Source organism: Anguilla anguilla, chromosome 2 (assembly GCF_013347855.1).
Source record: "Anguilla anguilla isolate fAngAng1 chromosome 2, fAngAng1.pri, whole genome shotgun sequence".
Lineage (NCBI taxonomy): Eukaryota > Metazoa > Chordata > Actinopteri > Anguilliformes > Anguillidae > Anguilla > Anguilla anguilla.
Genome location: NC_049202.1, coordinates 22,792,438 through 22,818,001, shown reverse-complemented (window position 1 = coordinate 22,818,001; position 25,564 = coordinate 22,792,438). Strand labels below are relative to the sequence as shown.

General features: G+C 43.3%; 2 protein-coding genes across 9 annotated transcripts in view; both read right to left on the bottom strand.

Moving 5' to 3' along the window:
• Positions 1–8,033, bottom strand: part of vwa2 (von Willebrand factor A domain containing 2) — a 45,819-nt gene extending 37,786 nt beyond the window's left edge. The window contains exons 1-2 of one of the 5 annotated variants that reach the window (XM_035407110.1): positions 7,758–8,033; positions 2,019–2,047 (exon numbers count right to left, since the gene is read on the bottom strand). Coding sequence is in view for 1 of the 5 variants with exons in the window: in XM_035407108.1 (XP_035262999.1) it covers positions 396–439 (44 nt within the window). In the remaining 4 variants the exon portion in view is untranslated. Of the gene's footprint in view, positions 1–149; positions 235–395; positions 452–2,018; positions 2,048–3,989; positions 4,058–7,757 lie in introns of those variants that run through there. The other 4 variants (XM_035407111.1, XM_035407109.1, XM_035407108.1 and 1 more) reach the window with 4 other exon arrangements.
• Positions 8,034–8,469: 436 nt separating this feature from the next.
• Positions 8,470–25,564, bottom strand: part of tdrd1 (tudor domain containing 1) — a 31,659-nt gene continuing 14,564 nt past the window's right edge. For 2 of the 4 annotated variants that reach the window (XM_035407103.1, XM_035407105.1), the window contains exons 9-26: positions 25,385–25,528; positions 24,191–24,359; positions 23,517–23,603; positions 22,139–22,315; positions 20,412–20,519; positions 20,124–20,294; positions 19,336–19,668; positions 19,088–19,219; positions 18,740–18,847; positions 18,177–18,347; positions 17,208–17,432; positions 16,005–16,124; positions 15,582–15,695; positions 12,287–12,454; positions 11,763–12,011; positions 11,471–11,584; positions 10,703–10,755; positions 8,470–9,082 (exon numbers count right to left, since the gene is read on the bottom strand). In XM_035407103.1, coding sequence (XP_035262994.1) covers positions 9,017–9,082; positions 10,703–10,755; positions 11,471–11,584; positions 11,763–12,011; positions 12,287–12,454; positions 15,582–15,695; positions 16,005–16,124; positions 17,208–17,432; positions 18,177–18,347; positions 18,740–18,847; positions 19,088–19,219; positions 19,336–19,668; positions 20,124–20,294; positions 20,412–20,519; positions 22,139–22,315; positions 23,517–23,603; positions 24,191–24,359; positions 25,385–25,528 — 2,709 coding nt within the window. In that variant the 3' untranslated portion in view covers positions 8,470–9,016. The remainder of the gene's footprint in view (positions 9,083–10,702; positions 10,756–11,470; positions 11,585–11,762; positions 12,012–12,286; positions 12,455–15,581; positions 15,696–16,004; positions 16,125–17,207; positions 17,433–18,176; positions 18,348–18,739; positions 18,848–19,087; positions 19,220–19,335; positions 19,669–20,123; positions 20,295–20,411; positions 20,520–22,138; positions 22,316–23,516; positions 23,604–24,190; positions 24,360–25,384; positions 25,529–25,564) is intronic. The other 2 variants (XM_035407107.1, XM_035407106.1) reach the window with 2 other exon arrangements.

The window sequence follows — 25,564 nt, the reverse complement described above, 5'->3', positions numbered from 1 at the left end:
AAAATTGCATCTCATTCATGTCACTACAATCAGCAAAATGTATCTACACAAAATTCAGGAACTCTGCTTTGCTCGAAGGACTGCATAATTTATTTTTATCGCAAAATGCGGATAATAACACAGCTAAATTCACAGTTTATACTGCTCACCCAACTCTGCGCAGATCAGCACACCTCTGTCTGCCGTGGCGAGTTTGTTTACACTGTCTTGCCCTCCCACAGACAGCTCAGCTGCTGCCAGTATCCCTAGCTAGCTAGCTGGCTCACTCACTTCTTTAGCCACACATGTATCGATTGTTTTTATCTTTAGCCTTTACCTATGGCTTTCAACATGTGTACATTCTAAAAAGTAAGATATATTTTATATAGTTATTGCAGTTCAGATAAAATGTTAACCTTGACGGACAGTCCACTGCATTGGTTGAGGCAGGAGGAAGCATGTGCTGGCTTGCTTGAGGGGAGGGGCAAACTTCACAGAAGATGAACTTGATTACAGAAATACTTTGAGTAGTGTGGCCTTACAAAATCACTGTGTGTGAGTGTGTCTAAGTGTATTGTTCTTCATTTTAAGATGTATTTACATTATTTTTTTTTAATGAATCACGGAGAAAGTATTTTCAGTATTTTGAAAATACAAAATTACTCCACTTTAAAGTATCAAGTTACAAATTACATTTGAATTTTTTCCGCCCGGTCAAATACAAATTACAAAATAAATACAAGTAACAGAAATACTGCCCATCTCTGAGCCACCATAGAGCTGTAAATCTTAATTGCAACTCCCTCTCAGAGAAGAATGGGTAACATTTCTGCTTTGTCCCCCATATTGGAAACTCCTCTGATTTACTGGCCTCCAAGCCTGTAAATTTTCTACCCTACACACCACAAAGAATACAGGAGAGAGCTTAGTGTCTGTTTGAGAAGAGGTGCATCTGTCATTGAGGAAAATGTGTAGCCTCTGGGTACTTGACCTATTTAAACCAACCCTACCCTATCTCTGGCAAAACAAGGCCAGTTGTGTCCCGCTGCTGTGGACATCTAGACAGCTTGTGATTTAGCCATGGAGCTGAAGCCACAGGGCCCAACCTGAATGGGATGACATATAGCCTCAGTGTGGGTGCCGTTACTGACTGAGACAATGGGTTCATTCCTATAACTAATTTTATCTGTCCTTGGACTCATTCCAATCGATTATTTTTACATGAGGAAAGGATGCAAGGACGGATGAATCAAGGAAATGTGCATTAGGCAAATGGAACATCCTTGCTCTTTCAAGCGCCAGTTTGAAGCCACACGAATTACAGACGGGGCATATGGGGAGAGGCTGATTCACAGGTTGATCATTTATGTTACGTATTCCAAAAAAATACTTCCGCAAAAGATGCACTTGTGTTTCCTTGTTTAAGCATCCTTTGGGAGCTTCATACCTCCTTCAAGAAGCATTGAATGGGTAGGAATGATTTTAAAGATGGTGAACCTCGATCAATTTCCGAGTCAGTCAAGGACCGAGGAGACAAGGACAGATAAAATAAGTGATTAGAATGAGCTCATTGTCTCCTTGGCTGTCACATGACCGGAAAATCGATCAAGGTCCGCCATCTTTCAGGACAATTCAATTTGTTAAATGCTCCTTGGAGGAACATGGAGGCTCTTACCTGTGGCTCCACCTCTCCACATCTGCCACTTCTGTAATTCACATTGCTTCCAAGAGGACGCTCAACTGAACAAGGAAGTTCCATTTGCCCAATACACGTTGCCTTGATTCCTCATCCTCATATCTCATCCTTGCATCTTTTCCTCACATCTTCTGTTGGGTGGAGTTCACGAGCAATTAAAACACAAGGGAGTGCAAGGATTGGAATAAACTGTGGTGGTGTGCGTCTCTAGCAACTCGGGGGAGTCCACCTCTTCCATTTTGCAGTGGGGAAAAAAGAGAGGAAGAATGGTTCCACCCATCCGAGGCAACAGCACTGGGTGAAGGGCACATAATCTCTGTCATAATCCAGACTAATTTCTCACCTGCAAAAGGGGCTACTGCTGCTGCTACTCTGAAAAAGAAAATTATATTTTACATGACCGTGTACACACATTCAAGACATTTAGACATTTTGTACGATACTTTCATGCAAATACGTACATTTATAATGAATACTTATCACATATTGATTCATACCTTCATATTGATTATATTTTGTGAGGCCAAAATATACTTCTAAGCAGAAGAAGTTCTAGCTACCTTGGGACTGTTGTGGGTTAAGGAAACGCATTGTATATGCATGCCACTTCTGAGGACATGGCATAATATACCATGATGCCTTGTGTTGTGTTCAAAAGCAAACTCGCAAGCCCACTAATGTATTCTGCATTAATAAAGTGGATTGACTTCAAGTCATTGCAGACCCATTCCCTGCACTTTTTTAATCCATAAGGCCATAACAGGAAAACCCCTCTTTCATGTGTTTTCTTTATGTCTGCAATGGTAAATATCAGCTTCACCCTCATAAACTACTTTTACTTTAACATATTTTTTAAAGTACTCTGCCCTTCTTATGAACTTTGTAAAACAGATTTTAATTGCTATGTACCTTGGTGTTAGAACATTTTATAAGATCAGATAAAATTGGAAAGCTAATACCTGAAACTGACTTCAAAGGCATAATCCACAGCACAGTAACCGAAGAATATGCAGGTTTGCATATGGTTTGCATGCATAACAGATTAAAGTACTAAAATTTGATTTTAATGTTGCCATTTAAATGTTGCCATTTTCCTGTATAGTCATTTTTGATAATATTTGTGTAGTTTGTATTTATGTATGCAGCTCTTGAAAAGAAATCTCAGTGTTAATTTAATTAATTTTATTAGCCAGTCTCTCACAGGCCACCATTGATTAGTTCCTCTAGTGGAAACTAAAACTATGGAGTAGGATGGTGGGAGGGGATCAAATTTTAGCCTGTGTACAGCTGGTGTGGAGGGGTCTCACTCTGGGGGGGGGGGGGGGGGGGTGTGTTGTCAGGGGACAGAGGTCAGGGCTAATGTCATTGTGACTAGATAACTATTCCACCGTAGCATCTGCTAATCCCTGGGTGTTTCTGCAGAGGGACACAGAACCCACCTTGTACATGCAGGTTCCCTCATACCTTCCTTCATGTTGTTATTGCTGAAATGTGTGGAGCCAAGTGTTTAAATGAGTGTTTAAGTTGTTTTGGGTGGGGTGCACAACCACTCTGCGCAGTGATGTTTTTGCAGTTTTAAAATTAAAAAAATGTAAAAATAAGACAAGGAAGCAAAACAGATCCTTGACTACATTTCAGGAAGAGGTCAAACATGTGACCTCCATCGTGGGAAGAGAGCATGCATCTCTGAGCGTGTCCTCCCTAACCGAACCCCGGTGCGGTGAAAACGGGACAAGGCATGAACAGGCCCATTCCTCTGCCGCATTCTCACAGCCAAAAGGTCAAAGGTCAGAACTTCAAGAGCCCGACTAGTGAATTAAATTAAGGGCATGCTGACAGCTGATTCTGCATCCATCCCAAAAGATAAATATTTCCTATTCCACAGAAGTTGCTTCAGCCCCACCACCCGCTTGCTTGTACTCCCACAGGAGAACCGCATCAAACTCAGCAGGCAGCCAAAACATATATTAAAAACAAAAAAAGACTACCGACTAGCTAAGTTAAAAGCCATTTTATGCAAAAAAAGTGATGTTAGGTTCTTTCTTTCCTACCTCAGAAAAGGCAAAGGCTTTTTTCTTCTGAAGATCTTTCATTTAAAAAATGATGCCACTTTAAAAAATTATGGATTCCAGCAAGTCTTGAAATCTCAATAAAAGAGGCTCTTTAATGTAAACAATATAATGGCCTTTCTTACAGAAAAACTGAAACACAGCTCCAGACTTCCACTGTGTACATACAACGAAACCTACGCATACACAAAAACAAGTACGCAGTACAAAGTATTCCTCAAGTTCAAAGTGCCGTATCGACTTACCTGTATTAGCTTTGTCTCCGTATTTAACAAAAAGAGATTACAACAGTACCTCTGGAGTCTGCCACAAAGCCGATCCCATGCTAAATGATAATATCTAGCCCACTTTTGCTGCGGGTAGGGGTGTGTGGGCGTGCTACCTCTACTTCCGTGATTAGTCTGTGCAGCCAAATCAAATTGGTTTTCTTCCAGGTGTCTAGTTATGGCAATTATGCGCTCAGGATTTATGAAGTCATTATCAAGATGACACACTGAACCGCAAAGTGTTTTGAGGGTTTTGTGTCCCCCGGCTGGCTCTGTTTGTGTGTTATACACGCCCCCACCGAGACATACACAGAGCCTCCCTCTGCTCTGACAAACATTAAACTGCCACGAACATCAGCAAACCCTAGTGTCTTTTTCTTGATAGGAAATGGCTACGAACCTTTGATAACCAACTTTGTTTAACCAAGAATTTAGGTTGTTTTAGTTCAGCATTTTCAGTCATAAAAATCACATGTAAATATGTTTATATATAGGATGGATGGCAAAGTAGGTGTCATTTTTCATACTAAATTTCAATAATTTGACTCATATGGCATACAATAGACACATAAATGACGTTTTCATGCAAATGCATGCATACAGTACATATATTAGTGTAAAAAAAAAGTGTAAAATATATTCAACTTTGTTCACTTTTCATCAATTTCTCTCACAATTTTCTTCTCTCCAAATTTGAGTCACTGTGCCACCAGCACCCACACCCCAGGAGCACTGTGAAATTGCATGCACTCCTCTGAAGTAACTGCCCACCAGTAACCATTTCACGCCCTGCAGGACACACAATCTACATTCTATTTATTCCGCTTTAACATGCATTGCTTTTAATAACCGTGATGCTAGTGCAAACCTTACTGCTACCAGGCCTACGTTATCCTCGGCTCACATGTTTTCTGAGCACATCCTCTCCTCGGTTTGTGTTTCATGATCCCAGGGACGAACACGTTTTTCTGTGGCGCTGACAATCCCTACACTCTGCCCTCGGGCCTCTCTGTAGGCATTATGGCAGGAGAAGTCCGCATGAATGAGGACTGCACATTTCCTTTAACTCGATTCTGCCCGGAAGAAGTAGAAGAGCTTAAAAAGAAACAGGTCTTTGTCTTGGATAATCACCTATGGATTGGGGGGGGGGGGGGGGTGAGTCTGTACACCGTTTTGCTGGAGTTCTGTGTTCAGGAGGACCAGACCTCAGATCACCTTGTGATAGCCATCAGAGGGCTCAGCGTCCTTTTTATGTGACCACTGATCCGTTCAGAGGCAGAGGTATTTAATTAAGGGTAGGGGCGCCCTTTCTGTTCTCTCTCTCTCCCTCTGTGTGCCCTTTCCCTTTTCTCATTCAGAATTTCCTTTCACTCTGCCACACCCCCCCCCCCCCTTCACCTTCCTCATTCTCTTTCTATCTCCATCTCATCGAAGGAAGCTCTGGTTTCTTAGCCCCAACCAAAATGGGACAGAAGACATCTCTCAAATAGCCAAGACCCATCCCTGTTAACCTGAACTTTTTGCATCGTCCATCTCACCTCATGTCAACCAACTTAATATTATGCTGTTCGGTAGAGCTTTAAAAAAATCTTTAGAATGACATTCCAGATGAGTCTAGGCAAAGCAGGCTAGCAGTGATAAAGTATCATAGTAAAGCTTAAAAATAATGACACCGAGATAGTCCACCACTGAGAATGTTCGCTGGTGACCTGCCTGCTCCAGTCGAACAGTGCTCCAGAGCTGTGAGTGTGAGTATTGAAACTATAAGAATGGCGAGCATATAATGAAATGTCAGTGGTAATGGTTTTCTCATTGTGGAAAATGTACAGCTTCAAGCAGGTGACTTTCTATCGCAACTGAAGGGCAGGCTTGACATTCATTGGGCTGTTTAATTTCTTCATTGATAACCAGCCAAGACCTGCTTCAAGCCAAAAAACCTCACCAGAAACACCCTTGGATCCACATCACAGCTTCATACACTAATAAACATGAGCTTTTATTAGCGTTTGCCAACTCAGTGAACACACAAAGATTAAAGTGTGTGATTTAAGAGATAAAGCTGTTTCCTGATACTATTCATTGGGAAATCACATAACCACAGGCTGACCTTGACTGAACATTAAAGCATCTTCCACAGTGTTACCATCACAACAAAAATGAGGAAACCTTATTTAAAAAAAAAAAAAAAAAAAAGTTCTCTGCACAACCTGACTTCAAAAATGGGCTTGTAACAGATTTATTTAAACCCCTGTGTAATTTCAAGGATTTGACCCTGCTGTATTTCAGGCTTGACAGCTGTTACAGCCTCTCAAAGACACACGTGAGGAAGTCAAGGCTGGGGCAAAGTGGAGTTTGAAGTTCTATGTAGGAGTTAACGAAGGTGTTAAAGAATGGCATGCTTTTGGCCAAAACACCTCGGCCTGATTCTGGGAAACACAAGTGTGAAATATATGCAGAAACACAAACTACTTATGATTATGAAAATATTCATAATCATATGAATATTAATATAAAGGCAATGTAAATGTTTTACATATTTACCTTATTATACATTTATGTATTTAATATATACATTTTAATAAAAACATTTTTAAAAAATTGTCAGCACATAGCAGGACCGAGACACGGCCCTTTTGAAAAGAGGCATTTTGGAAAATTCAGGTCTCAGTACCGGCCATTTTGGCATTATTATGGAAATGTGTTTCACGTGGGGGTGTTTGTAAACAAGTTCTGCGGAAATTCAAATTGAATCAAGTAATTATTTCCCTGAAAAGACCGACAGAAATGTGAACACCAAAATATTTTTACCAGTCACAAATCACATCCAGCTATGCACGGCCCCGATAGTGACAATGCCATCTAAACTGTCAGAGAATCATCATTTTCCCAGTCCTGTTGGCCTACACATATATGTTTATTCGCAAATGGTCTTCTAGAACATAATGTCAGAAAACAGCCGATATGTGTAGGCTACTATTTAAGAGTAACTGATGGAAGTAAAGCGAGTGTGCGAATGACTGCTCGCTGCGCTCTCAAGATTCCAACGGATGAGCCCATTGTGAAGCGAGAACTTGTCTGATCAGAAGTAGCCTAAACATCGAATGCTGCACTGAACACCTGCAACATTTCAGCAATCAGTTCATTACGACTTGTTTTTTCATCAGAAACATTTCGCACACCATCCCCCGATTGAGGCCAATCTGTAAATCATTAATCGCATAACTGAGGGCGATTAACCATTTTCATCAGGCACTGTGAAATCCACGGCATTATACCTCCCGCGCACGTTCGCAAGCGGCATATGAATTAAAAGGTTTAGAAACATTAGGATCTGCTAACAAGTTCAGAAATCGCTACTGCAGCAATGCTATTCACCTTTGTTGAAATTAATTTTCCCAATGCTGGAGGGGTAATGATAGCCAATTTATCAAATTGGCAGTGCCAAATGTGCCCAACATAATCACATTTTCAAAATGTCACTTTCTTCTCACAGTAAACAGTTAAAACTAGGATCCATAAATACGTACGAATGCAATGTTCGTTCCCCCCAATTAAACAGTACGATTTTTGACTCTGCCGTCTCAAAACCATCTTTTCTGAAACTACCTGCCTTTGACTTATCCTTTCTCCATCACCCTGGCATCCGCCACGACTGACGCTGCAAGTACTTCCAAATGTCAAGTAAAGCAGACCCGAGACAAAAAACGCTATTTGGCCATGATGTAAAAGATGTAGCCCGCTACCCACCGAGTATGGAGCAGTCCTTCTCGGCGTGAAGTCCAGAGCGATTAGCTGTTGTGACCGAAGCGCAGCCCTCGCACCTCCCGGGGATTACAGGTTTCAACTCCTCACTCTCGTCTCACTTCCGCATGGAACAGGCGTGACGGTGCCTCAGCTCCCTTTTTGTTCGTCTTATCGTTCAAGTTCAGCCCATTCATGGATCGAGCCCTGCGACTTTGCTGTTCATCCACGGACCTACGACAAAGTGTCTTTGCATGAAGTGTTCTACTCAGAGTACAGCACTCACTACTGTAGGTCATTAGTCCGAATAAACTGGGAACACTCATTAATCATTTTAACCTCGTGATGCCACTAGTCGTTATGATGTTATATAGTTATCTTAGAACTACGGACAGGGAAAAGTAATCAATATACTTTCAACTAGAATCTTACAACGCTTTTACTTCAAACTGCAAATGTTTCTGGCACCTGTTCAACAGGTCGCAAAAGATTTCCCCAAAACACAGGATGCTTCATCATATAGGCTTCATAAAAAAGATTCTTCAAATAAATTGGCTTTACCTCTTCAAGACCCCCCTTTTACGTTTCAGGTTAAATATCAAATTAATAATGTCATAACAGATCTAACTTCAATGTCCAACAAAAACAGATGCATGCTTGCACATTCATCCCCCAGAAGATGCCGATTTCAACACTCTGACCTACACAAACACACACAGATGTCTCATTATTTTAATAATTTTAAAGACACAACTTTTCTATTTAACCAACATTTTTAAACATTTAAAGGTAAATGAGAAAGTGCATAATTGGGAACAATGTGGTCTTCCAACAGGGCGCTGTAGGCTTTGACCTTAATGAATGTGCAATGCTTTCTGGGAATACTGCAGTGCTTAGAAAACAAAAATCCACAACTACAAAACCTATGATATTCTGAACCTGGTCTAAACAATGTTTTGACCAAACATTGTGATGCTAAATTTAACACCATTTATAAACCAAGGAAGTCTGACTTTACAAAACACAGACTTATCCAGCTAAAAAACATAAATTAAATAAAAATACAAAAAATAAAAAAAAAAGTAAAAATGACTTTGTATAGCACTTGATTCTTCAAGAACCCAAGGATTCTCAGTATGTGCTTCAAACAATTGTTCGCCATTAGTACTGCAGTTGATGAGTTCTTTATCACAAACATTCATTTTTTAACTGCATTTTGCATTAAAGCTCCAAGCGAACAGTTATTTTACTGCAACTGTAGTTCTTCACTTCGGTAATGAAGTTCCCAGCTGATTCATCAATAGCACAATCAACTCTTCAAGCTGATCAATCTGTAAATAAATGCAAAATACATATAATGTAAAATACATATAATGTAAACAAAAAGCCACTTTAGAGTTTAAAGACAGTACTAAAATTAACAATGAGGAACTTCGGATATTGTGTCTCTGTAACCACAGTGAATATAGGGCCAGCCATGAGGCCTAGAATGGTGTCATCATGTATCAGGAGGATTCAGGGGTAGCGCTGTTACATTACATCAATAAAAAACACTTTCAATGTACAAAATGGCAAGTTAATCACACATACAAAGCACTGTCTATAAGTCATTAATTCAAACTGGCAAAATCTAGGCCTGTTAAAGGTATTGATATCCAGCCAGCAGCCATACCACCACGCACTCTCCTCCTGCCGACTGGCTGAAGCTAAGCAAGTGTGGGCTTGGTTAGTACTTGGATGGGAGACCACCAGGGAATCCCGAGTTGCTGCTGGAAGTGGTGTTGGTGGGCCAGCAGGGGGGCAATCTTCCCTCTGGTCAAATAAACCCCAATGCCCTAGTGCAGTGACGGGGACACTGTGCTGTAGGAGATGCCGCCTTTCGGATGAGACGTTAAACCGAGGTCCTGACTCACTGTGGTCATTAAAGATCCCACGATACTATTCGCAAAGAGTAGGGGGTTCCCTGGTATCCTGGCTAAAATCCCAGATCTGGCTCTCGCAAAAACTTGCCACCTAATCATCCCCTGATTTAATTGGCTAAAAAAAATGTTCTCTCCCTCCAGTGGAGCTGCTCAGTGGCCAACAATAGAGGACTGGTTGTACTCGGCAGCTCCCAGGTGTGAATGTGTATGAGTGTGAAGCAGGGCGTTGCTGCAAAAGAGCATCCGTGCTCAGCGAACCTACCCTGGGTAAATAAAGGTTAAATTAAATAAATAAATAAAATATCAAAATGAGACCAAATTGGGGTGCAAAATGAGAGGAACAAACAATATTAGGTATCGTACCTCACACAAATTAAATAAGCTCTATTCCAAAGCAATGCCACCCAATATTTCCTCAATTATTTAATGTAACTTGGCCCTGTGTTTTTTCATCTTACTATCTAAAAAGAATGAGGTCATTCAAACTTTATGCGTCACATCAAAGTGTCAAATAACAAAAATTGCCTCATGGAAGATGTTACACAAAGTTTGAATGACCACATTCTCTTCAGATGGTATGTCGACTTCAGAGAAGACAATTGCACACGTTGGCGTTAAGACCAACAGCAAATCTAGAGGAAGGAAGTAAATGCACAAATGTGAAAACTTAGGATCGACTGTAAACTAGTTAGCCTGCAAAGGAAAATACAAGAGCAATACACAATAGCAAGCTGTACTGCAATGCAAAAATGTTAATAACTACAGCTAGAGTGGGTGCTAGAATGGGTTGTGATGTGGTGGGGGATTCTTTGCATCAGGAGGATTCAGGGGTGGTGGGGTTACATAATGGAGGGGGGTTACAGAGATTCTGTTACATCAGTGGGATTCAGGGGTGGTGGGGTTACATACTGGAGGGGGGATAGAGGGATTCTGTTGCATCAGTGGGATTCAGGGGTGGTGGGGTTACATATTGAAGGGGGTGTACAGGGATGCTATTATGTGTTACAGGGATTCAGGGAATTCCCTTACCTTCTGAATCAGGTGACTGCAGCAGCATTTGCCATCTGTGTTGGGGAGAAAGGCTTTGAAAAGGAAGAAGTCTACAGTTACTTAAAACAGAGAACTTAACTTTGTCCACTCAAACACAGCCCAGTAACCCTTGTCTAGGGCTGGGCCATAAACCGGACCGATAATTATGGAATACGTGCAATAACAATCATCACTGCCATATGGTGTATCATTACATCTCCAAATTTCAGAGGCCACTTAGACTGCTTCAGGTGGGGGGAGGGAGGACGAAACATTCCTATCTATTGGGTGTTGCTATGACAGCCAAATAGAAGCATGCGCACGTAGTTTCCATGTGATTGAAAATTTCTTGATCACATCACATGATTAATTGGAAGCTGAATGGCCCTGCCACTGATTGCAATTCTAAAATATACAATAATTACCACTATGGTTCTTGCCCAGCGAACTCTCTTCCAATAAAAAAGCAGATATCCAACCCTCCCCAAATCAAACACAACCCACCATCTTCCTGTAATGCACCTGCAAACAATTTAACTCTTCAAACTCCATCAGCTAAAACAGAATTTGCGAACGTAGTCTCATTTGAAGTCTTATACTTCTCCATCTATAAATAAAATTTAACCTGAGTGTCAGTCCCCTACAGAACACTGATTTAACGTAACAATAAACTCCTGAGTGAGTCCTGAGATTGTGACATGTGTAATACTCTCAAACTTATATTGCACATAAAATGACACGTGGTATTAAAGAAATGAACCAACATACCGTCAGTGGCGGCTCTCTTCGTGTCTTGCTGTGGTTGTTCTTTGCTCTTTGTTTCAACATTAAGTGGCCCTGCCTTAGCTTCTTTCAACACTGTCTTCAACTTCACAATCTCTTCTGAAATGCAACGTTAAAAACATTACTCCCACATAAACATTTCACCAGCCAGGGTGCTCTAATGGAAATTAAACAAGCTACACTTGCTTAGATTACTACTAAAATAAACATAAGCATCAACCTATGGACTGAACCAAGCATGACAAACTTCTACTTCTGAATGCATTGAAGTGCAGACCAGGAGCTGGGTCCGTGGACGTGGTGCTCGGTTTCACGGTGATGGGGCCTCCGGTCTCTTTTGGCGAGCTCAGAGGTAGTGTGCTGCTGCTCTTGCCGGCTCGCTGCGTGGCAATCTCCGTCAGGGCCAGGACCAGGAGGTTGAAGGTCCCATCGAAGCGGTCTACAGTGGCCTGGGCCGCACTCCTCAGCTGTGAGCTGAACATCTCCAGCACCGACTCGGACCACTCTGCTGGGAAGAGCTCCTTTCCTGCAGGGAGTCCATGACATCCTTTTTTTTACCAGCGAAAAGACAGAAATCACCAGATAACATGAACTCTAGTAAGGGCATGTGTGTATGTGTGTACATATGTCTGGGTGTACGGCATTTGTCCAGGTAAACCGATGATCAAGTTTGGGCAAACCGACACATTACGAAATAAGAATACATACACATAACACAAGAAAAAAAAAACAGTTCTCATTTTGCTGTGGAATTGGAAGAAGGATAAAATGAGCCGTCCGCAGGGCAGGCAATATCCTTACCTGACAGTGCACACCTGACGATCTGGAAAGGCAGCAGCAGGTGCGGTTCAGCAATGGGCACAATGTCCGATAATGGGACCTTCTCCACATTCCCATAATCTGCACACAATATTTCTGCTTCGCAGCCAGCAGTTCCTAGGACAACAGCCCTGTACCAGCTCTTATCACCTGAAATGAAAACATGGCAGTTACCTCTGCACCCCCTGGGGGTCTGTTCTATTCTTACTACAGACTCAGCACTGAGATGCCTGTTAGGCTATCGGTGTTTCTGTCCCAGATCTAACACACAGGAGTCCTTAGGCTATTGGTCCTACTGTTCCAGATATAACACTCAGGTATGTCCTGTTACAGATCTAACACACAGAGGTCTGTTAGATTATTGGTGTTCCTGTTCCAGATCTATCACACAGGGGCCTGTTATGCTATCAGTGTTTCTGTTCCGGATCTAATACATAGGGGCCTGTTAGGTTATTTGTGGTCCTGTTCCAGATCTAACACTCAGGTGCCTGTTAGGTTATTTGTGGTCCTGTTCCAGATCTAATACACAGGGGCCTGTTAGGTTATTGGTGGTCCTGTTCCAGATCTAACATACAGGTGCCTGTTAGGTTACTGGTGTTCCTGTTCCAGATCTAACACTCAGGTGCCTGTTAGATTATTGGTTTTCTTGTTCCAGATCTAACACACAGGGACCTGTTAGGCTATCAGTGTTCCTGTTCCAGATCTAATACACACAGGGGCCAGTTAGGCTATTAGTGTTACTGTTCCAGATGCAACATGCAGGTGCCTGTCAGGACAACAGCACTTCTGTTCTTGACCCAATGGCTCAGGTGGCTGTTAGGACTCTTGCTCTTGCTAATTTTTTCAAAAGAAATGCAGTTAAACAGAATCCTGTCGTTACCTGCAAGCTGGAATGCGTGCAGCCGGTCACAAGTGTGCTCTCAACACGGTAGTTATGAAGCAGAATGCGTGGTGCCAGATGCTGCACGTGTAATTACGCGACTGCAGACGTGAAATTACCGGCTTTTCCCCAAATTCCAACCCAGGATCCACACGGAGGGGAAGAGATGATTACCTGATCAATGCTGATCCCCTTTTCAACCATCTAATTAAAAACATGCACTGTATATGAAGCTCTGTGTCATACATGATATTTGTCAGGCAGAAAGCACCCAGCTGACAATGAAACAGACCAGGAGGAAAGGAAACAAGACTAAACTAAAGAAACAAGAGAAAACCTCAATAAAACGTTGCCTAAATGGCCATTATTATGGCCCAGTTTTAATTTGCCATTAAATCTATAGCTAAATAGCTCAAATGTGCTATGCTATGACAAAGAAATAATGACAACAGCCTCCTGAAGTTGAATTAAACAAAATAAAACCAGGGGATGTCACAACCATACCAATGATGCTGTTCACAGCAATAAAATGGCATAGTAGATAGACTCTTGATAAAAAGATTGAAAAATAACACAAATGTATTAATTCACAACGCTGGCATGGTCTACTTTAAACTGAACTGACTCCTTTGGAGGGGGAAAAAGTGCCTACATGGCAGTTGCCACTTTTGCATGTGTTGCATGAGACTTTCTCCTTGGTTATTATTTTGCCTCCATTGGTATAGAACCTGTAATATTTCCAAATAGCGCTCCAGAGGTGCGTTGGAGTTACAATTTTCTTGGTTCCTTCATTTGGAATGTATAGCCTACAGGCTAAGCATGACCCACATATGAACTTTATTTTAAGGCTACCTAACTTATATACTCCAGACAAAACAATAGCATGGCTTTTTGTTATGAGCACAACACAAATGAACACAGAGTGTGGCCCTCCTTATTGGCATTACAGGGAATGTCATAACAAAATATTCAAACCGTCATTTACATATTCAAAATTTTGATAGATTCAAACAAGTTTGATTATCTAACAAAAAAAATGATAGGCTTAACACACACACACACACACACACACACACCACACACACAAACCTGCACCCTCGTTCACACTCACACCTGCACACCACCAGCTGACTGACCTTATAGACAACTTGGTACTGCATGTCTCTTCCTGAGACTTCTGTACATTATAAATGACCAATTGCATAACATATTAATTTAGGTAGGGCTCATAGGATTCTGTTTTTAAAAAGAAGATTTCCATTTTCCAAAAATTCTCCAAATTTTCCAAATTCTGTTTTTTTTTGACCCATTAAGACATTTTCTGCTTTTCCCCCCCGTTTTTTTGAAAACTCTTTTCATTCACAAACTACTACTTCAGTGTATATAACAATGCAAACTAGTGTTAAATTAAAGATAAGCAAATAATGCAGTTTAATGTTATCAATAAATAATAACCAAATAACAATACAATGGTTCATTCCATAAATTTCTTTAATTTAAATTACATATGATCACATGACCATAACATAGCTGAGGCAAAAAAATGCACTAGAGAACATTTTCACTTCAAATTTGACCTTTAAAAAGTGCAGACACTTATTTTGTGCCATTACAAAACATACTTGTGGAAAGAACACCAGGCATTTTTAGTTTTTTTTCCACACTGCAGGCATTACTAACAATATAACTATGTGCAGCATTGTCTGCACACTGCATACCGTTTACCGGCATGGGTATTAATATAATAAATGGTTCACCTATATTTCATTATCATGACACCCATAGTTTGGAAGAGACTAGCTACCCTGACATTATAAGTTTAGGCTACTTGCAAGCTTATTGTGGTGTGCTAAATGGATGAGCTAAAGACAGGCAAGTAAACAGTGTCAGTTTGGCCTATATCAGGGATCATCAACTCTGGCCCTCAAATCCAAATCCAGCTCTGGTTTTCTTTTCTCCCGGGTAATTAGTGCTACTGATTGGCCAGACTGTCTTCACACCTGACTCCCAGGCAAAGGGAGGGTGGAAAACCAGCAGTTCTCGGCCCTCGAGGACCGTGAGTTGCTGATTCCTGGCCTATACTATAGGCTAAAACTACGACGTTTGGCCAATATACTTTCCTAGGGCGATGTTCATGGCACAGCCTTCCCTGCTTTTTAAAAGGTTTCAAGGGTACTGGAAACATTTTGACCAAAAAAAAAAAACACACACACACAAAATACTACAGCCCGTGCAAAAGTCGAAATACCGTAATTGAAGGTCAATTCCATGACTGCGTGTACACAAAACCCCAGGGGCCGTATATCGGCTACACCTACACAGATGCACATATAAATACCGACACTACATAGTACACACGCCCATAAACCCACATCCAGGCCCGCAGGGATACTGTACCTGTCAGCTGGGCACAGCATGCCGCTCCAGGCTGAGGGTTCGAAGGGGAGGCTTTAGTGAGGGCGCTGCAGTGGGCTGCCAGATCCTTCATGAGAGCTGGAACTTTTTCCATGTCTGGGGGGGTAAACCACACATAAATTAATTATATGTAAAGAGGGAAATCACAATCACATGCATGGTATGTCAAATACAAAAAAAAAAAAAAAGAAACACACTAACATTTTCATTTGCTAATAAACACCTAGAGTTTACTTTTCAAACCATATGTGCCTAGAAGAATGTTCCTGCGGCCAGGTATTATTGAGTGTGTGTGTGTCTGTGGATGTGTGTGTGCACGTGCTTGAGTGTGTTTGTGTGTGTGTGTCTGTGGATGTGTGTGTGTGCACGTGCTTCTGTGTGTGCGACTGCGTGTGTTCTCCTCACCCTTGTTATCCTCTCTCATTATGTAAAACAGGCAAGGACTGACGATAGCCGCTACACGAGGCTGGAAGGGCTTGTTTCTCGGTAACTCCACAGTTTTCCAGTCCACAGGAAATGTGCCCCCTGGTGGAATAACACAGCAGTTAACTAAAGAGAAGCAAAGGCCGAGAAGAGGGGAGATTGAGAGGATTCATCAAGCAGTTTTCAGCCAGGAAAAGTCCCACATTTCACTCAGAGAAATGTGGGACTTGAGCGCATCGGTGATCCCTCCTGACCTGAGATATGTGCCTGTGTAACTCTAAAATGGGTGGCCCCTGCTGGGCTGCACCGAATACAACTAAATTAGCACATTCAGTCACACAAATGGAAAATGTAAAATAACCCAGAGTTCCCATTCCATTCTGTTATAAAACCCATTTTGCAATGCTATACAATGCCTGGGTGACTAAATCGTAAAACTGGCAACATTATATACATTTAAAGCTTTTCTTATGCTGTCTATCAGCTGCTCAAATGAAAACGAAAATGCAGCTTGTACAGTATACACACATTCAAAACACACAAATTATAAGCAACAGGTCTAAATTCAGCTGTGTCTCCAGGGTTCCTGCTGGCCGATACATATTGGCTTTTAGCTTGGAAAAAACCATATTGTTCAGCAAAAAAATACACTGACTATAAAAACTGTTTTCCGAATAGGAGTTGAAATGAAAATTCTACTTTCAGGCTGGCAGTTTTTAATGGGCATGTGCTGACATGATGAACACAGGGATTTGGAGCTTATCGCATAGCAGTCCACGCAACTACTGCCCTTGTGCCACACACTCACAACTACAGACTTCTATTCATTTCTGTTCTGAAGGCGTCTGTTTAGACATCTTTAAACACATTAAATACACCTGCAACCACCAATTACAGTGAGGAAATGCCAACCCGTCCAGAGGAAAACAAAAATACAGGTGTACCAACAAACGATCAAAAAAAAAATTCATTCAAAACTGAGTAGTTAGAAAAGTTTTAATGGTTTTAAGGCCAACTCGCTTGCACAGTGCAAGCAAAGACTATGCTTGGTAGTCGCCTCAGACTTGGGTCCCCACTGTATTTAAACAACATCACATTTCATAGTCTGCACCAACTGCTGGCAATCAAAGAAACCCCACCCTCTACAATATATCCTTCCAGAAACCTGCATCTGACCCGAGTTACCTGGCAACCCCCGAGTGGCTGCAGGGGGCTCCGGCTGACCGCCGGCTTTGGCCAGCCCCTCGGCCAGCAGCTGGGCGCCGATGCTCCGACCGTCGCTCATGAGCTCCACCCCGAAGCCCCTCTCGGTGATGGAGCAGACCCGGGCCTGGAGCTGCCGGCCCACCGACAGAACCTGAAACCGCCGCACTGCGTCCGCCCCCCAGCCGCCCTGCGGGGGCTCCACACCTGAGGGTACGGAGAGTGGCCTCACTTCCTTTCAGACTGCTGCTCCACTCCTTGTTCATAGATACGAGTTTAAGTCATTTCGCACAGAGGTTTTACAGTGCCACCTGCTGGGGAGCCTTGGAAGTGCATCAAGCTCAACTGTGCCAACAGAATTCTTTTGTAACCAGTTTCACACCTCCCACCACTGTGAGGTGCTATATTCTCAAGCCTATTGTTAAAGATTCAGTTTAAGAGGAATTCATCTGATTATCACAAGTGAAGCCTTTAGGCAAGTGGGCTGACATCTATCCGCCCACACTTCACTTACGGTTCTACTCAATGGCAGGGATTGACAATTTATCAAAACAGAGGAAAATATTGGAATTGAAAATTTAGAAATATTTGTAATCTCCACTAACCTGTAAAAGCAGTGCAAAAATAAGAAAGGCTGTTTAGGTTATGGGCATGCAATTTTTAAAGGACCCCGAAAATGTCACTTATTTAATTCAGTATAGTGGGTACAACGGTTAATATCTTGTTGTATTCAGTCATTCAATGTTTTATTCTTTCAAGTTTTTTTAAACCTTTCCATATCAAGAAACCCTTCTGTCTGCACCAGCATAGCCAGTGATAGCTGCCATCTCACACCCACACTAACGCAAATGTATATGTACACACACACACACCCACAGTCACATCCATCCACCCGCGTGCACATGCACGCACGCACACATACACACAAGCGCGCACGCGCACACACAGTACCTGCCAGCCAGCAGCGTATGGCCTGAAACGGGAGCTTGAGGAACTGGGGCGGTATGGCCTGCACGTGGGTCTGCTCCACCTCACCGGTGTTTCCGTAGTCCACAAAATAAACACTGGCCTTTTTGTTCGGTGCCAAACCCAGCACCATTGCCCGGTACCAGGACCCATCCCCTGTCCCGGTGAGAAATCACCAGCGTTACCAAACTCTACTCCGCAAAATGAAGCACTCGCATTTTCTGTGTATGCACACCTAAGCATGAACACTTAGCTCTATTACAATATTAAACACGCAAATGGCTGCATCTTTCATCAGTCGAATTCTGCAGGCTTCTGTGTACCTCACTACACAACAAAACTGCATTCAGACACTATTAGACAGGAGGACTGTCACAGAAATCATTCCAATTTTATGATGGCTCCACATCTCTCCTTATTAGAAAAAATAAATAAATATATTAATAAATAAAATGTATCCAAGTAATAAATGAATAAACTCATGGTCAAACATTCAAACCCTCCTCTTTCCCTCCCTAACGTGGTCACCGGGACCACGTGGTCATTACCTGGGAACACAGCGCAGCAGGGTTCTCCCACGGTGGGCATGAAGGGCGTGCCCTGGGACCGGCAGTGCTCCAGAACCTGGCCCGACAGCTCCTTCAGGGCGTGGATATCTGCGCGACACGCACTGAGTTTGCTCCTTTTGTTGATCTTAAGAAAAGCTGTCAATTTAGAGGCAAGGCAAGGTAGCTGTACAGAAGTGCTAAACAACAAAGAAAACCAGTACGCCCTGCAGTTCTCCAGGACCACGGTTGATGTGTGTGTGTGTGTGTGTGAGAGAGAGAGAGGGGGGGCAAAGAGAGCATTTGTGTGTGTGTGAGAGAGGGGGGCAAACAGTGTGTGCGCGCCGGTACCTTTGGCATTGTAATGATGGCAATAGAACTCTCCGGGGTTCTCAACCATGCTAATGGCCAGCTCCACCGTCTGACCGTCACACGGCAGCTCTGCACAGGACCACTGCAGCGTGGACGAGGGGGGCCCGGCAGCTGAGCAGATCACATGACCAAGAATCACATAATCAATGCGGTGGGGAAGTGTCAGATATGTCATCCTCTTTATTGCTACCATGTCCAAAAAACATAGGGAACATGCTAGTAATTACTGGAGGGTTCCTCTATTTGGTTGGCCTTTTCTGCTGGCAGGGGCGCGGAGTCTCCGGTAAGGCTGTTGCTGGTGGGCTGCTGGGGGGTATTGGTGTTGGCGAGGGCCCGGGCGGCAGCCCGCGGGGGCGAGGTGTCGTCCAGGAGGGCGTGGCCAGAGGTCAGCAGCATCTCGTTGACGCTGGTCTGCGGGTCGCTGTACTCGTCCGTCAGCACCACCAGCGCCGCGCTCTGCCGCTCCCCCACTATCTCCACACGTACAAACTTGTTGCAGACGCTCTTCTTCAGCAGCAAGATTGCCTCGTCGCTCCACGTGCCCGAAACGGGCTTCACATCTGAAATTGTGACAGTCGCGCTGATCAAGTTTATGTGCAAAAATTAAGGACACAGGTATGAGAGAGCTGTACTGGGGAGGTCTGAGAAATGTGCGCTGGGGAGGGTTATGTGACGGACAGGTGCAGTGGGCGGGTATATGTGATAGACAGGTGCAGTGGGCGGGGATATGTGACACAGGTGGAGTGGGCAGGGATATGTGACAGATGGGTGCAGTGGGCGGGGATATGTGACGCGGGTGCAGTGGGCGGGATATGTGGTAGACAGGTGCATAGGGCGGGGATATTTGGTAGACAGGTGCTGTGGGCGGGGATATGTGACAGACAGGTGCAGTGGGCGGGGATATGTGATAGACAGGTGCAGTGGGCGGGGATATGTGGTAGACAGGTGCAGTGGGCGGGGATATGTGACACAGGTGCAGTGGGCGGGGATATGTGACTGGTGCCAGGAGCATTACCTGCCAGGACGCAGGGGATGGCCTGCATTGGCAATGCCGCAAGCTCTGCATTGATGGGCCGCAGGCAATTCAAATCCACCTCCTCCGAGTTTCCAAAGTCGATGTACCCCACGCAGACCCTGGTCTCTGAAGAGTAGCCCAGAACTGTGGCTCTGTACCACTGGTGGTCCTCTGCAGGGGACAGGCAGGGCAAAAGAGTGCAATGAATAACACTAATGGGGAGACGGCCATTAGTGTCAGGAATAGGACACACCCCTGGGCCTGTGTGATTGGCTCTCATTCCCGTACCTGTGAACTGTGAGCAGCAGACCGAGCCGGGGGCAGGTCTGAAGTCTTCGCTGGCCGCAGTCTGCGCGCAGTACTCTCTCAGCTTCAGCTGCATCTCCTGAATCACACCTGTTTTGGAGCACCAGGTCAGAAGTAGGGCTGAACAACATGAATAAAATATCACACTTACATTACTTCTGCTAGATATTGTGAGCAATATAATAATCTTTAGGGTTAACATTTGCCATTTCTTTCGAGCATGCATTACACATTCATTCAGGAGCCCAACTTGCGACAAATCGCACGAATAGCTGCACCTGTAATTTTACTGAGCTAACTGAACCATTAAAACCAATCCTTGGGGCATGGGGCTCTAGCAATAGCTTTTCTAACCTGGAATGCACATAACTTAGAAAACCTTAACTCAAAAGTTTCTTTGCAAAAGAATTATATGGAATCATCAACAATCTAAAATAAAAGTATTGTCAATCATTTTTCCCCATGGAATTACCTAGAATGAATATAATCTACTGAAGATGAAAAGGAGTCGTTTAATTCAGCGTTTCCCAACCGGTGTGCCATCAGGCAAGGTCAGGTGTGCCGTGTGAAAAATCCTTTAAAATTTTTGAATGAATAAAAAAAATAAAAAAAAACTTGAAAAAATAAAGAGCAAACCCCATTCACATCACACGTGTCACATCAGCACGTCACACGCTTTCGAGACTGGTGTGCCGTGAGATTCCGTAAATTTGGAAAGTGCGCCACAGAAGGAAAAAGGCTGGGAAACACTGGTTTAATTGTTAGAATACTGCCATAGAACTTAAGTGGTACTTCAGTTGCAAGGCAGTATTTTGGCTTCAGGGGATCAGTTTCACCAGCTATGGGGAAGCCTAATGCACATTATATTATATATCCGTAATATATGCATATTTCAGCGTTATGCAAAAGCTTGGACACCCCCTGGTCAAATTGGGCAAATAAGCATTCAGCCAATAAACAGTAATAGTGCATTAAAATTTGCAGAAATATGTCTTGTTTAAGTTTGTACCCTGCAGAACTTGGGTTCTTCTTTTTCTCCCCCACTGAGAGATTCAACAAAACATAGAATTTGACCAGGGGTGCCCAAACTTTTGCATACCACTTCATATATTTTGGATAAAAATATCATATGTAAGCAATGTCTCAAGAGCAAAGACACACAAAGGCAGTGCTTCAAAATAATTATTTTTGAGCATTAATTTACAGTCACATTCTCCTCGCCAACAGCACTCCAATTGAATGACTTCTATCCTCTAGCTTTAGCCGTTCTATGCTACCTGTTCAAGCAACATCCAGGCTAACACAAACCTCTCTCAAAGCTGTTGCCATGTAGTGGCAGTGTTATAACACTGACAAAACATTCCAGTAACCTTGAAAGAACATTTTGTAGGACGTTTTTGGTCAGCATCTGCAATGCATTCAGCGAATGTAATAACACAGTCAAGCTCAACTTTCCAATAATCTGACGTTTCTCCATCTCTTTAGGGTGGAATAAAAAATTGGTGGTGGTGTTTTGCAGTTCCAAACTCCCAAATGTTCGAAACGCAATTTCAATATGAATCCGATTGACTGTTCAGCACTATTCAGATGCAAACGGATAGTGCAAACACCACCTGAACCACAAGCGAGCTCTGCGATCCTCACAACCTGTAGCCAGCTGGAAAGCTCAAAGACTGATGAAGGAGCCAATCAAGAGAAGTCATACTCACTGGCATTCTCCACCTTCTGACAGATGAGTTCAGAGGGGCACTGCACGTGGGTCACCATGGCGGAGAAGCTGTCGCCCAATCCCTGCGTCAGAGGCTCAGGGGGCAGGATCTCCACACTGTCCTGCCGACCCCCGGAGGAGCGTCTGAAGTTCTCCAAAGCTGCACTCAGTATGGAGTCTGGAACACACAGAGCTCTGACTCACATACGCGCTGAAGCATTACTGTGGTGAAATTAAAACATTTTCGGTTTCTTTTCTGTGTTTTGAAAGATGCAAATGCACCCATTTAGCAAACTACATTTAGTCATTGTGCTATTTAGTTGTATTTATAAAATTAAATAGTGGGACAAAGTTATAGTAGGTAAGTTATAAGCAATAGACAATTATGCCTTAACATCATTAATCTAAACAGAATCAACGAGAGCTCATTTGCCTGTCACTTATTGGAGACAGAAATCCTACTTGGTCAGTATACAGTTCCATGCAGCAAAACATTTAATCTTAAATTTGGTAAATAAACTCCTCAAAAAATGTTTGGAAATTTGTGTTTGGTCGATCATATCTCTGTTGTCACTGTATTATTAGCATTGTATGTTATACCAGGATTTGTCGCAGGTCAGCCAACGTGGTTGAATGGAATGGCCTGCCAACAGCCCAGACCTCAACCCAATTGAACACTTGTGGGATCAGCTTGGGCGTGCTGTACATGCTAGAGTGACCAACGCAACCATGTTGGCTGACCTGCGACGAATCCTAGTTGAGGAATGGAATGCCATCCCACGGCAACGCGTGACCAGGCTGGTGACCAGCATGAGGAGGAGGTGCCAGGCTGTTGTGGCTGCGTATGGTTCTTCCACCTGCTACTGAGGCTCCTGACTGTTTGTTCAATGAATAAAGCATAAAATTACCAATATGTCTTGTTTGTTCCTTGTTACTGATAGAGAGTTCAACCATCCAATCCCCTGAACAACTCAAAACAACAGAGTCAATACCAACAGGAGAATACACTGTTTGACATTGGCAGGGAAATTTGGCACTTGGGACTCCACCCACATAATCAGCTGTGCTGCTCATACCACAAATGCATGATCCTTACAAATGGGACATCATCGTAAAGGGAAATGAACAGGCTTTCCAATGATATAAGATACATATATCATATATATCATACATATATATTACTAATAATACAGTAACAACAGAGATATGATCGACCAAACACAAATTTCCAAACTTTTTTGAGGAGCTTATTTGCCCTTGAGACAAATTCCCCATAAGTCATGGGGAAGGTAAAGATAATTTTACATCAGTTAGTTTGATAGATAAAATGAGTGAATCTGAGCTGGCTTGTGCATGGACACCAGGGCACAGAGCCTCACCGATGTCCTGGTCGCTTGGCTCTGCAGGTCCGCTGGACTCCTCCACCGCGTAGCCCTGCTCCACCAGGACCGCGCTGAGCTTCTTCCCTAGGAAAATAATGCCAAAGATTTACTTTTCAGCCGCGGTTCCAACACCTCCCAGACCATACAGAAAAAGCCCTTCACCACTATACAAAAAAAAACTTTTAAAAAAAGGAAGCCAAGCCACCTCTTCCATTGAGTCTCATGCTGTATGCATCATATGACATATTTCCAACCAATAATCAGGTAATATACACACATATGTGACAGCTGGCGCAATGGGGATGAGGGAGTGAGTGAGTGAGATACACACATACAAGCACTGGAGCTGCTGCTGAACAAGCTTCTTTGGGATAACTCGGAAGTGTATTCTCACAAACTCTTCAAAGCTTCTAAACCAGCTATTGTGATGCTAGCAGGCCATCAGAAACTTCAGTAAAAAAAATAAATAAAAAAATAACTAAACTTACATTCATTAGCATTGAAATGATTTATAAAAAATAAATAACTTAATTTTTAAAAAATCCTTACGGTACCTGAAAGAAACAGACCTTTACCACATTAACAGAGGTAAGGAAAAGTTTGGTACTGCTGTCATGCAGCTAATGTCAGGCCGCAGCGGTAACTACAGCTGACCCCCCGGGTCGTCGTACCTATAGCAGGCAGCATTATGTCCACAGCCCAGACGTCGGCGTTGTCCGGCACGTCGACCACCGTCACCGGGAGGCTCTTCCTGGCCAGCAGCTGCCGCGTGGCGATGCAGGATTCCTCCGTCCAGCTGCCCGTCACCGCCACCGCGCCCGCGACTCGGCATTCCACAGCCTGCCCGGGAACAGCGCCACGCACAGGGCGTCATTACAGCGTGAACGTGACCATCTGAGACCTGTATCAGACAGCTTCACACGGCTGCAGTACAGACTACGACACTTACAAGGGGGAGAAGACCGCGCTGAAATATTAAGCAATGGACATGCTATTTCAGACAGGCAGTAGAATTTTTTCAATGCGCTAAAGGAGATGCTGCACAAACTGTTTACGTTTCCCGATTGAGAACGGCCAATCATTAACTGCAGGTCCATCGCTTTAACACCAACACGTTTGCAATCAGCTGTCAATTTGGAAGGGCGGGTGCTCACATGCTTCCCTAAAATGTTGTCTTTCCTCTCTGCACTCCGCCAGCTGAGCGGCCCGGTCTCTGCTTATGAGTACCGTGTGAGAACTAGTGCAGGCAGGCCACAAGCCCCTCAGCCACCAGAGCAGTCATTGCAGGGTTCACAAGGACATCATCAAATTAAATTAAACAACTTTCAAGTAATTATTCAAGCACTATTTCCCCATTTTCAATGATCTTGGACAAAACAAGTAACTGAAATCTTTGATGGTTCTCAAAGTGTAACATTGTATGACAAAAGTACATGACAGCGCATATATGAAAATAGTTCTAACAGTATACTAGTATCTAAAAGTATATCTTAGTATTATCTTGGTATTCTTTTTTCTATTGAAATCATGATGTCAAATTGTTGGGAAATTGTCACACACAACAGTCTTACAAAATGTTAATTTTAGATATTAGATAATTTAGTTTTAAGGACCTTTCCAAGCACATCATGAAAAGGAGGATGTCTTTCCAAGTATTCCAGCACTTAATTTCAAGCACTTTAAGAACTTCAAACACCTTGTAAGAACCCTGATATCAGTGCAGCGATACACGTCGCTGCACTGAGAGCAAGCGATTTCTCAGATGAATGCATCACCGATAGGGAGTCAGTGGACAGCAGTGCCTGCCCCCACCCCCACCCCCCCTCATAGGCCTGGCCTTTCCCCCCCTGCAGTTCCGCACTCACAAATGGGGGGGCCAGGTCCACGCATGCGGACAGGGGTTTGATCCTGTCCAGCGTCACCACCTCTTGGTTCCCAAAGTCGATGTAGAAAACGCTGGCAGTTTTGTAAATGGCATCTGCGGACTGCACCGCACCCCGGTACCAATTCTGTATGCGCGTCAGGGAACAGGAAAAAGCATTTTC